The sequence below is a fragment of the Bos taurus genome, chromosome 27 (genome assembly GCF_002263795.3).
Source record: "Bos taurus isolate L1 Dominette 01449 registration number 42190680 breed Hereford chromosome 27, ARS-UCD2.0, whole genome shotgun sequence".
Taxonomy (NCBI): Eukaryota; Metazoa; Chordata; class Mammalia; order Artiodactyla; family Bovidae; genus Bos; species Bos taurus.
The window spans coordinates 23,984,167-23,997,149 of record NC_037354.1 but is presented as its reverse complement, the minus strand read 5'-3'; the positions used below and the strand labels follow the sequence as shown (position 1 = coordinate 23,997,149).

Here is a 12,983-nt window from a genome sequence, read left to right as displayed (position 1 = left end):
TGACAGCCCTACTTCTCTGCTTTTGAAACTGTTAACTCCATTTGGTTGTAAGAATTAAGAGAAGGGATTCTTGTTGAACCAAGAAACACTACACTGTCCTCTGAATCTTCAGTAGGAAGAAAGTTTTTGGTCTGGTCATGCCACCTGAAGAACTAGAAACTGCAGCGAGGTCAGAGAAGTGCTTGCTCTTCTTTTGTTTACTTTAGTTGTAGAATTTCTACGGCCAGCAACCTACAAACAGGCTGTGCTGCTGAACCACCGCTGGGGTGTGGGACTACTGACCAACTTTGCTCTTTCAGAAAATGCTCCATGTTGTACATTGTTGAGTCCTTCTTTTCGTCCAGCTGAAGTCTCCTGCCCGAAGATGAGATGAGAACAGCTGGCTGCCATCTTCCAGTGAAAAACGCTTCCTTCAGTGGAAACCCAGCATGTGTTTTTATGAACTGTGGTCATTTTCCAGTTAGTTTTTACATTTAGAACTAGGAGAAATTTCACTAAACTGTCTCTCCTATGTCCATATAGATTTACTTCCCTATTTAGAATGCTGTATGTTGGCATTTCTTGCTTAACATGAAAAAATATATTTTTACTATTTTTAAATATATAAATATATATTTTCCATGTCTCTTAATAATAATATGAGAGGGTAAGCATCAAACCCAATTATACATTCCTTTTGTTTTACTGACAGATAACAAAAAGAAACAGTCTTTCTACTTACTTTTAGAATAGGATGATAAAATTTTTATAAAAATTTGTCCATATATTGAAATGGGGTAAAACAACTTTTCATGCCAGTGGGTCTCAACTTGAGATTATATTGTACCCCACTCTCAGGGGATATTTGTCAACGTTTGGAGGCATTTTTGGTTGTCACAACTGAGCGTTGTTATGTTCAACTGTTGTCTACTTGGTCCCCACTGCCTTGCAATAAAGAATTATCCAGCTTGTTTAAAAATGCCAATAAAAAAATAAAAATAAAAAAAATAAAAATAAATAAAATAAAAATGCCAATAGTGCTGAGGTTGTAGAATTCTGCTTCTACTGTGTTTCCCCTGGGAGCAATGGCTCAGTATTTGTTAATTCAGTGTTCACAGGACATTATAGAACATAACTTCTGTGAATAATTAGAATTGATTGTATTCTTGTGTTTTGACTGTGAGAGGAGAAAAAAGCATCATTAAAATAGGATGATTTTAATACAGTAATGTCTTTTTAGCAGACTTTATAGACCTTTATAGACTTTATAGGTTCAGCAGCACAGCCTGTTGTAGGTTGCTGGCCATAGAAATTCTACAACTGAAGTAAACAAAAGAAGAGCAAGCACTTCTCTGACCTCTCTGCAGTTTCTAGTTCTTCAGGTGGCATGACCATACCCTACTAAACCCATGGATTCCGAATACTTATAGTCAAATGAGACACACCTGAAAAATTAAATAACAATACATCATAAAATACCAAGATATAACAGGACTTTTAAGATGACTATGTGTAACCTCATATGATTCTGGAATCCAGTCACTGAATTCGACCTACCCATGTGTTCAATCAACACCCTATCCTACAGGAAACATACACCAAGTGCTACTTTTGCCTTTAAATTATGATTTTTAAACAACAAGGGACTTCTCTATTCTTTAAAATTCAACACAGTTTCCTGACATTGCTAATTCATATAAATACATCTTTAAGTCCCACTTATTTACAATGTTTCTTAATAGAATATGTGTGTATAGGCATGTATAATACATTTTATATGCACTGTAAGTTTTTCTTTTTCTAAAACATCTGGCTTAAAAGTTACTTAGTATTATATATTAAATATATAAAAGATACAGATATTTCCTGGGTGAAATTATGGTATTAAAATGGATTATCACATAAGCAATATTAAGGAATGAAAAGTGTAAAGATATTCTTCCTTAAAAGCAAAACTTCTGAAGCCAAGAATCCTAAAGTGTTGAAGGCCTATAAAGTCTGCTAAAAAGACATTGCTGTATTAAAATCATCCTATTTTAATGGTGTTTTTTCCCCTCTCACAGTCAAAACACAAAAACACAGTCAATTCTAATTATTCACAGAAGTTATGTTCTATAATGTCCTGTGAACACTGAATTAATAAATACCGAACCATTGCTCCCAGGGGAAACACAGGATTAGGTTCTTGTGAGCCTCTGGTCACAATATTTTTATCAATTAATCAACAGAGAAATCATGAACAAAAACACAAAAATGCAAAACACACGGCACTAAATAGACCGTGAAAAGGACACTTGTTGACACTACGAGAGCTGAGACAGGAACGGATCAGCTCCTCCTCAGACCCCAGCTGGGAACACGTGCCTTGGGAAGCTCAACTTTTGGGTTGTTCTATGCACGTCAAGGAATGACCACAAAAATGCTGAGCATACAGACTTCTGAAGTTATAAAAAAATTTTAGCAAGTGAGCAAATTTGTGGATACAGAATCCACAGGTGATAAGGATCAACTACGTTTAGAAAACACACCCATGGAAGTTTCAGGGTGAATTAGGTGCAAGCTATGGGATATATTAATGACCAGGAGTAGTCACAGATCTGAATGTTAGTGCTCTCCTAAATCTGACTCAATCCTGACTTCTCTGCCCCCTTTTGGCTCATTGACCAAGACACTACTCAAGAAGTGTAAGCTCTGGGGGGGGGACTTTCTTGGTGGCCCAGTGGTTAAGATTCTGCACTCCCAATGCAGGAGGCCTGGGTTGGAGCCCTGGGTGGGGAACTAAGATCCCATAGGCCCTGTTTGCTGCATGGTGTGGCCAAAAAATAACAAAAATTTAAAAAGACATCAATAAATTAAAAAAAAAAAAGAGTGTAAGCTTTCAAACTGACCTTTGCAAAGGGCTCATTCTTCACTGTCACTAGCCTGACACCTAGTGAAGTAAAGTGATCAGTCAACAATCACAAAGCTGATCACTGCTAGATCCAGGACAAAATACACTGGTGTCTTGTTCTCTAAATGCATCTGAGGGTCTCCCTGGTGGCTCAGTGTAAAGAATCGCCTGTCAGTGCAGGAGACACAGGTTTGATCCCTGATCTGGGAGGATCCCCTAAGCCCATGCACCCCAACTACTGAGTCTGTGCTCTAGAGCCCGGCGCTGCGACTACTGAGCCCGTGTGTCGCAACTGCTGAAGCCGCAAGGCCTGGAGCCTGTGCTGTGCGACAAGACCACTGCAACAAGCGGCTTGCGCACTGCGACCAGAGAGTGGCCACAGCTAGAGAAAAACCCATGCAGCAACGAAGACCCAGCACAGCTGTAAATAACTAATTTAAATGCATTTGAACCTTGGGCCTCTAGGTTCCTGCATGGTATAGTAAGAGAAACCAGGGTTTGTGCTCTGCTGATGGGAAAGCAAACCTGATTGGGAACAACACAAAGTGTGCCTCCTGGATAATCTTGCTTTGACAGCTTTATCTATATAATAATCTCACTTTAGACATTTACTAGCTCTCTGTGCCGTGTAAACTAAAGAGATTTATTTGTACCTCTGCATTATGCTAAGGTTATAGGCGCTGTTTCAGCCGCTCTACTCACATCTGAGCAGCAATGTCCAGATTCTCTTTAGAGCCAATTTCCTACCTGAAATAAGTGATAAGCTTGTGTGAGGAAAAATAATGTGATGTTTTTTCTTAACACAGTGTGATTAAACTCTAGGAGCTCACAGACTGTGGCTGCTACTAAGTCACTTCAGTCGTGTCTGACTCTGTGTGACCCCATAGATAACAGACTAGTACTTTCTAAATCCTGTTTGATAAAAATGCATCTAATAACCCCCCTAAGACTAGATACAGGCAATCCCACTTGACTCTCATTTTAACTTGCAAAGAACTGCAAGTAAAACAGTGACCGGTAAGTTGCTTTTTCTTAAGTAAATACAATTTCATATTATATTATTAAAAATTATAAGGAATCATTTGGTTTGGAGATTGGATGGCTTACCTTTGCATTTTCTAAACAGAAATTTTTTTTTAACATTTTCTCTACTTACACTTGCTTATTAACCAACTGTATTAATCAACCAGTGGTGTCAATCTTGTGATGCTTCAGAAGTACAAATCATTCATTAAAACAAGTTATTTCATAGAATTCTACTAGGGAACATTTACCTAACTTAGGGTTAGCTCTCCATTTCAAATTGTATTAATTCACACTGGTCGTTCTTCTGGCTAATGAAATTCACAGGATTTTAGAACTGGAAGAGGCCTTACAGATTGTTTATTCTAGGTGTCTTCTTATACATGAAGAGACAGACTCCAGAGAAGTTACATAATTGTCCAAGATTAGTTGCCAATGGCACCCCACTCCAATACTCTTGCCTGGAAAACCTCATGGACAGTGGAGCCTGGTAGGCTGCAGTCCATGGGGTCACTAAGAGTCAGACATGACTGAGCGACTTCACTTTCACTTTTCACTTTCATGCATTGGAGAAGGAGATGGCAACCCACTCCAGTGTTCTTGCCTGGAGAATCCCAGGGACGGTGAAGCCTGGTGGGCTGCCGTCTGTGGGGTCGCACAGAGTCGGACATAACTGCAGCGACTTAGCAGCAGCAGCAGCAGCTGTCTAATAAGCAGAGGCATCTCATTTTGTTGCACTTTGCGGACACTGCGTTTTTACAAATGGAAGGTTGGGGCAACCTTGCACTGAGCCTGTTGTCTATTGGCGCTGTTCTGCCAACAGCGTTTGCTCACTTTGGGTCCCTGTGTCACATTTTAGTAACGTTTTCAACTTTCTCATTATCATTATCTTTGTGTGGTGACCTGTGATCTTGGGTGTACTGCTGCAAAAAGATTATGACTTAAGGAAGGCTCAGGTGATGGTTAGCAGTTTTTAGCAATATTTTTAAATTAAGGTACATACATTGTTTTTTAGTGCATAATGCTAGTGCACACTTAACTGATTACAATATAGTGTAAGTATCACTTTTACATGCACTGGGAAACCAAGAATTCGTGTGACTTTATTCATTCCAGTGGTCTGGAAGCAAACCCACAGTATCTCCAGGGTCTGCCGATATAGGAAACAAAGTTAAAAATTATGCTTCTCCTGAAACCAGGTCTGTGCTATTTCTACCATCTGCCCAAGCTGCAGGAAATAAGGAGAACTTACAACATGTCAAGGGCTTCTCAGGTGACACAGTGGGAAAAGAATCCACCTGCCAATGCAGGAGATGCAAGATATGTAGGTTCAATCCCTAGGTTGGGAAGATCCCCTGGAGGAGGAAATGGTAACCCACTCCAGTATTCATCAAAATTGCATCACTGTTACATGGAAAACACTAGTCTATAAATGTGTAGACTAGTATTTATATAGAAAATACTAGTCTATAAATGTGTATACACACTGAGATCCAGTTTCTTCTTTTTCAGTCATACATCATTTTTCTACAAAACAAAGAAGAATCAGAGCCATAAAAGAAATGGCCAGGGTCCTAGTTCCTGGGGGCCAGCTGATGATTTATGTTTGGGCCATGGAACAGAAGAACCGGCACTTTGAGAAGCAAGACGTGCTTGTTCCCTGGAACAAAGCCTTGTGCTCCCAACGCCTCTCGGAATCCGGCCAGCCGGGGAGAAAGCAGGAGTGTGGGCACCCAGAAAGAGGCTATCCCTACCACCCAGCCTGCTCCGCCTGTCACTGTTCCGTGTGTTTTGAGGGGCGCTGCAACTCGAAGCGGTCCCACAGTGTGGACTGCGACTCTGTTCTGGCTGGCACCTGCTGTGCAAATATTTCCAAGGAAGGCGAGGAAGAAAACGGATTCTATAACACACTGGGGAAATCGTTTCGCTCCTGGTTTTCCTCTAGATCTTTGGATGAATCCACTCTGAGGAAGCAAATTGAAAAAGTGAGACCCCTGAAAAGCACAGAAAGTTGGGCCAATAGCGCAATATCCATCCAGCCTTCAAGACACTCAAGTTTCGACTTAGGTCATCCAGAGACTTTGTCAGCAGGAGAGCAAAATTTAGATGAGGAAGTGTTTGTGGAGCCATCTCAAGGACCTCGGGAGTGGCTGAGGGCGCCCACCACATGCAAACAGCTAAACGGAGACCATCCCGGAGTCATAAGGAGAAACGGAGATGGGAATTTTCTGGGTGGCGCCAATGCTAAGGAGAGCTGTGTGGATGAAGGTAACTTAGAAGAGGGCACCGCTTCTGGTAGTAAATTATGGAGGAGGATTTCTGCAGCAGATTCCACAGACTCCAACCCAGGGGACGCCATTTCTGTCGAAGAACAACAGCCCGACGTTTTGGATTCCAGAGCCTTTATGCGTTATTACCACGTGTTTCGAGAAGGTGAGCTCTGCGGCCTGCTGAAGGAGAGTGTGTCGGAGCTCCACATTCTGAGCTCTGGGAACGACCATGGCAACTGGTGTGTCATTGCAGAGAAGAGGGAGAGCTGTGACTGATGGGATCATCTCAGACACGCCCTCCAAAAGAGGAACCACGTTCTTCTCACTGGGTTTGTGATGTGGTTCCTGGAACTGGCATCCAACGTTGTTATTTGGTCTGTGTTTAATCTATTTAGATTCTCTACAGACTATGAATTCAGCATCTTTTCAGTCAAGCGCAGTGCTTGGCTATCTAAAGCATCTGACAGAGTCTTTGTGGTTAAAGGTTAATAGAAGAGATCTGAATAAGCAATAGAACATGAACTCCGATATGGGCAAACTGCCCTAACAATACATGTGTACATGTTTTTCAGTATTATATTGTGATTTCAAAAGATTCTGCTTTTAAGTATACCTTGTAAAAACATCATTTGTATGCAGTAAGGGGTAATTCCTATCTCTAGTTATAATTTACCACTGCACAAATGTGATCAATTATTTCATGGCCAAGGCCTTGCTTCTGCTTAAAGTCTTTAGAAAGGTGAGAGACAGTGGAGAGAGACAAGCAGGGTTCTGAGAACTTTTCTAAATGATAAGTGAACTTGCTTCAAGGTAAGTAAATAACAAGGTTTTTGATGTTGCCCAGAAGGCTTTTAAAGGCACTGTCAGCATGCAGAGTAGATATGTGGGCACTAGAAGACGTTGCAAGTTATCCAGGAGGTATTTTTCCAACCTTATTAGAAGCAGGAGTATCCAGTCACGGAAGGTCCAAGACTGACTAATGAATTTTCATCTGGGAATGATGCTTTTCTTATGCACTGAAGGGATATTTAGAAAATAAAAATCTGATTGAAGCAGCATTTTATTTTGGTTCTCGATACAAGTAGATCATTAAAGTGCAAGATATTTGGACTTGGTGGAGGGCTAACTATTGGATTTTAAACAATAATATCTGGGCATTTATCCTCTTGAAAGGGACTACATTTTAATGGTTGTAGTAAGAATTTACACAATCAAATCTTACTAACTAAAGGTTCAATTTCTGCCACTTTATAGACAAATGGATAGGTGGGCATTGCCTGATCACCACATGTTTACTTTTAACCATGGATCTGTTTATATCCATGTCGTGGACACTGAGACATAGCTATGATTCGGAAAAGCAGGCAAGAGTTGACCCAGGAATACAGTCTCAGACAGTTCCTTAATGAGGAGAGAATCAACACTTGACAAAAGCCTTTTTACTGTATGGGCTACTGTAAACCTGGAAGATACCCAATTCTTGTTTTGCTTTCCACTGAAATTACTAAAGTAGTATAACTTTTTCTCTTCAGTGATTGTGCACTAACTAAAAATACTGATGATACTTTCAAAGAAGTTTAAAGGATTATTTTTAATGTGCATCTGAAAGTATTGAAGTTTATTATTCTCTTGGCTTCAAAATAAGATTGTGTCATCACCTTTTCAGTTGATGAGGCTGTTGGGTGGAAATGAGATCTATGATTTGTATTGTTCTGCACACAGTCTGCATTAGAGGGATGATAAAAACAAACATAAAAGTGGAATATAAATTAAAATTTAATTTAATGTCTTCCATTTCTTAAATGAGGATATTAAGCCATGAGTGTAAGTGGGGTTTTTGTTGGAAAGAAATGTTCTCAGAGTCAGAGACATTCTTCTAATTAAGGCTTGATGACCCTTCTATTATGAATGGATTTTTCCTCTCCTTGAAATCTGTTGTCACATACATCTTCATTACCAGCCTTGTTGCTTGAAATCTGTTTATAAAGTCATGGCTTTCTGGGAGGGAAGCCACCACGTAAGTTCCACCACTTACGTGGAACTCAGTTCATTAGACGGCGCCAGAAAAGCTTTGAGCAAACCTTTATGTGCAACGTCCTACACACACACACACACACACACACACACACACACACACACCACTTTATATAAGCTAACTCTCTAGAATGGTTTTTGAGAGAAGAATATTTTCACATAATTTTGATTTGACAAGGCTATAAATAAAAAAACACTAATACTACCAATCTTTCAGTCTTCAACTGCTGAGCACAAGGATTCTATTCACCCAGATTATTTTGTATGCAAACAACTGACTTTCCAGTTGATAATCTCTCTTTGGTATATTCATGTGAAAAACACTCTTAAATCTTACTTCTGTCTTTGGAGAGGTATATATATATGTATGTGTATATATATATATATATACACACACACACACACACACACACACACGCACACACTCGCATACGTGTGTGCTAAGTCACTTCAGTCTTCTTTGTCATTCAGTGGACTATAGTCAGCTGGGCTCCTCTGTCCATGGGATTCTCCAGCAAGAACAATGGAGTGGGTTGCCATATCCTCCTCCAGGGGATCTTCTCGACCCAGGGATCTAACCCATATCTCCTGCAGCTCCTATATTGCAGGCAGATTCTTTACTTTATATATATGTGGGCTTTGCTGGTGGCTGAGACAGTAAAGAATCCACCTACAATGCAGGAGACCTGGGTTTGATACCTGGGGTTGGGAAGATTCCCTGGAGAAGGGAATAGCAACCCACTCTACTATTCTTTATAGTCCAACTATAAAGAGTTGGACTATAAAGAAAGCTGAGTGCACAAGAATTGATGCTTTTGAACTGTGGTATTGGAGAAGACTCTTGAGAGTCCCTTGGACTGCAAGGAGATCCAACCAGTCCATCCTAAAGGAGATCAGTCCTGGGTGTTCATTGGAAGGACTGATGTTGAAGCTGAAACTCCAATACTTTGGCCACCTGATGCAAAAAGCTGACTCATTTGAAAAGACTCTGATGCTGGGAAAGATTGAGGACAGGAGGAGAAGGGGACGACAGAGGATAAGATGGTTGGATGGCATCACCGACTCAATGGACGTGGGTTTGGGTGGACTCCGGGAGTCTGTGATGGACAGGGAGGCCTGGCGTGCTGCGGTTCATAGGGTCACAAAGAGTCAGACATGACTGAGCAACGGAACTGAGATGAACTAGTATTCTTGGGGCTTCCCAGGTGGTGCTAGGGATGAACCCCACTGCCAATGCAGGATACATAAGAGATGTGGGTTTGATCCCTGGGTTGGGAAGATCCCCTGGAGAAGGGCACAGCAACCCACCTCAGTATTCTTGCCTGGAGCATCCCATGGACAGAGAAGCCTGCCTGGCTATAGTCCATGGGGTCACAAAGAGTCGGATACAACTGAGCGACTAACAATTTCACTTTCACACATATGGATATAATATATCCTTATACTTCATATATACATGATACATACATGTAAATATCTTGATGATTTAAAATTTTGTTCATCTTAGGACTATACCCAAAAGGAAATACAAATCTAAGTGAGTTTAAACACACACACAGCATTTGTGAGTGTTTAGTTGGCCTTAACTTCCTCTATTATAGATTTTACTTTTCAATTCAAAGTATGTACTTTGAAAACTTAGATTCCATTATTAACACTGGAGTGTCTTTCCTGCTTCTCCTTTACTTGCTGGCATCATTGCAGATGCCACTATCTGACATGGAAGGAAGCATGTCGGAAGGTCCATAGAAACCTCCGTGGGCTTATCAATTCCTTGCTGGCCTACTTAAGGAATTCCATATAACGAAATGATCTGGGGGAAAGTGCATTATCACAGACAAAGGATGCAAAATAACATTAGAGTAAGAAATAAGCAGCTGGCCCATTTAAATTTTTACTTTTAAAACTGTCACTAACATGACCAATGGAGAAGGCAATGGCACCCCACTCCAGTACTCTTGCCTGGAAAATGCCATGGACAGAGGAGCCTGGTAGGCTGCAGACCATGGGGTCGCAAAGAGTCGGACACGACTGAGCAACTTCACTTTCACTTTTCCCTTTCATGCATTGGAGAAGGAAATGGCAACCCACTCCAATGTTCTTGCCTAGAGAATCCCAGGGACGGGGGAGCCTGGTGGGCCGCCGTCTATGAGGTCCCACAGAGTCGGACACGACTGAAGCGACTTAGCAGCAGCAGCAGCAACATGACCAAATGACACCAGCATGTCACTAACAAGCCATCTAACATGTCCTGGAGTATCAATTTGGTTCAGTCCTCCCTTTCACCACACATTCCTATACACAGGATGGTGTGTGATTCCCGTTTTTGTTTGCTTTTCTGTGTCCTTCCAAATTCTAGATGTCCGGACTTCCTCTGGGTTTTAACTGACCATCAGTTGGACGGGCAAAAACTGGCAGTAAACCAGAGAAAAAATAATCCCAATATAAATCAGCCAGGAATGTTAATGTGCTCGTATATTCATGGCCACAAAAGAATAAGCCCTGTCAGATTTTTTTTTAATAAATAGTTTTGGAGGAGGACAGAAGATCTACCCTCTAATAGTTGTTGATCTTGGTGGGGGAGGGTACTCTTTTTTGGTAGCAGTTTTATTGAGATATACTTCATATACCACACCATTCACCCACTTAAAGTATATAATTCAGAGGTTTTTAGTATATTCATAGAGTTGTGAAACTATCATTGTAATAAAATTTAGAACATTTTCATCATCTGCAGATGGAGGAAACCCTGCTATGACCCACCCAGTCCCCCCAACTTAAGGTAACCACTAATATGCTTTCTGTTTCTATAGATTTGCCGATTCTGGACCTTTCATTTAAAAGGTATCATAGACTATGTGGCTCTTTTTCTTTTTCTTCACTTACTTTTTTAAGATTAATGTGTATTACACTATACAATGCATATTGAAAAGCAGAGACATTACTTTGCCAACAAAGGTCCGTCTAGTCAAGGCTATGGTTTTTCCAGTGGTCATGAATGGATGTGAGAGTTGGACTGTGAAGAAAGCTGAGCACCGAAGAATTGATGCTTTTGAACTGTGGTGTTGGAGAAGACTCTTGAGAGTCCCTTGGACTGCAAGGAGATCCAACCAGTCTATTCTGAAGGAGATCAACCCTGGGATTTCTTTGGAAGAAATGGTGTTAAAGCTGAAACTCCAGTACTTTGGCCACTTCATGCAAAGAATTGACTCATTGGAAAAGACTCTGATGCTGGGAGGGATTGGGAGCAGGAGGAAAAGGGGACGACAGAGGATGAAATGGCTGGATGGCATCACTGACTCGATGGACCTGAATCGAGTGAACTCCAGGAGTTGGTGATGGACAGGGAGGCCTGGCGTGCTGCAATTCATGGGGTTGCAAAGAGTCGGACACAACTGAGTGACTGAACTGAACTGAACTGATAGTTGCTTTATAATATTATGTTACTTTCTGCTGCACAGCAAAGTGCATCAGCTATACATATACATATATCCCCTCTTTTGGATTTCCTTACCATCTAGGTCATCACAGAGCATTGAGGAGAGTTCCCTGTGCTATACAGTAGGTTCTCATTAATTATCTATTTTACATATGGTCAAATATATGTCAATACCAATCTTTCAATCCATCCCCCCAGTACCATCCTGTGTCTCTATTTCTGCTTTGCAAATAAATGCTGCTGCTGCTAAGTCACTTCAGTCATGTCCGACTCTGTGTGACCCCATAGACGGCAGCCCACCAGGCTCCCCCATCCCTGGGATTCTCCACGCAAGAACACTGGAGTGGGCTGCCATCTCCTTCTCCAATGCGTGAAAATGAAAAGTGAAAGCAAAGTCGTTCAGTCGTGTCCGACCCCCAGCGACCCCATGGACTGCAGCCCACCAGGCTCCTCCATCCATGGGATTTTCCAGGCAAGAGTACTGGAGTGGGGTGCCACTGCATCTGTATCCTTTTTCTAGATTCCACATATAAGTGATGAGAGGGTACTCCTTAAAAATGAGCTGTGAGCTGAATTCTACCAAAAATTTAGAGAAGAGCTAACACCTATCCTACTCAAACTCTTCCAGAAAATTGCAGAGGAAGGTAAACTTCCAAACTTATTCTATGAGGCCACCATCACCCTAATACCAAAATCAGACAAAGATGCCACAAAAAAAGAAAACTACAGACCAATATCTCTAGTCTTTCCCATTCTGTCGTTTTCCTCTATTTCTTTGCATTGATCGCTGAGGAAGGCTTTCTTATCTCTCCTTGCTATTCTTTGGAACTGCATTCAGATGCTTATATCTTTCCTTTTCTCCTTTGCTTTTCACTTCTCTTCTTTAAACAGCTATTTGTAAGGCCTCCCCAGACAGCCATTTTGCTTTTTTGCATTTCTTTTCCATGGGGATGATCTCGATCCCTGTCTCCTGTACAATGTCACGAACCTCCGTCCATAGTTCATCAGGCACTCTATCTATCAGATCTAGTCCCTTAAACCTATTTCTCACTTTCACTGTATAATCATAAGGGATTTGATTTAGGTCATACCTGAATGGTCTAGTGGTTTTCCCTACTTTCTTCAATTTAAGTCTGAATTTGGCAGTAAGGAGTTCATGATCTGAGCCACAGTCAGCTCCCAGTCTTGTTTTTGCTGACTGGATAGAGCTTCTCCATCTTTGTCTGAAAGAGATGGGAATACCAGACCACCTGACCTGACTCTTGAGAAACCTATATGCAGGTCAGGAAGCAACAGTTAGAACTGGACATGGAACAACAGACTGGTTCCAAATAGGAAAAGGAGTTCG

The 12,983-nt window shown here is 41.2% G+C and overlaps 1 protein-coding gene across 3 annotated transcripts in view; it reads left to right on the top strand.

The window, feature by feature from the left end:
• The window catches only part of TRMT9B (tRNA methyltransferase 9B (putative)), a 74,131-nt gene extending 62,242 nt beyond the window's left edge, over positions 1–11,889 (top strand). For 2 of the 3 annotated variants that reach the window (XM_059882185.1, XM_059882186.1), the window contains one exon: positions 5,405–11,889. In XM_059882185.1, coding sequence (XP_059738168.1) covers positions 5,405–6,438 — 1,034 coding nt within the window. In that variant the 3' untranslated portion in view covers positions 6,439–11,889. The remainder of the gene's footprint in view (positions 1–5,404) is intronic. The other variant, NM_001076832.1, reaches the window with a different exon arrangement.
• The last annotated feature ends 1,094 nt before the right edge of the window (positions 11,890–12,983 follow it).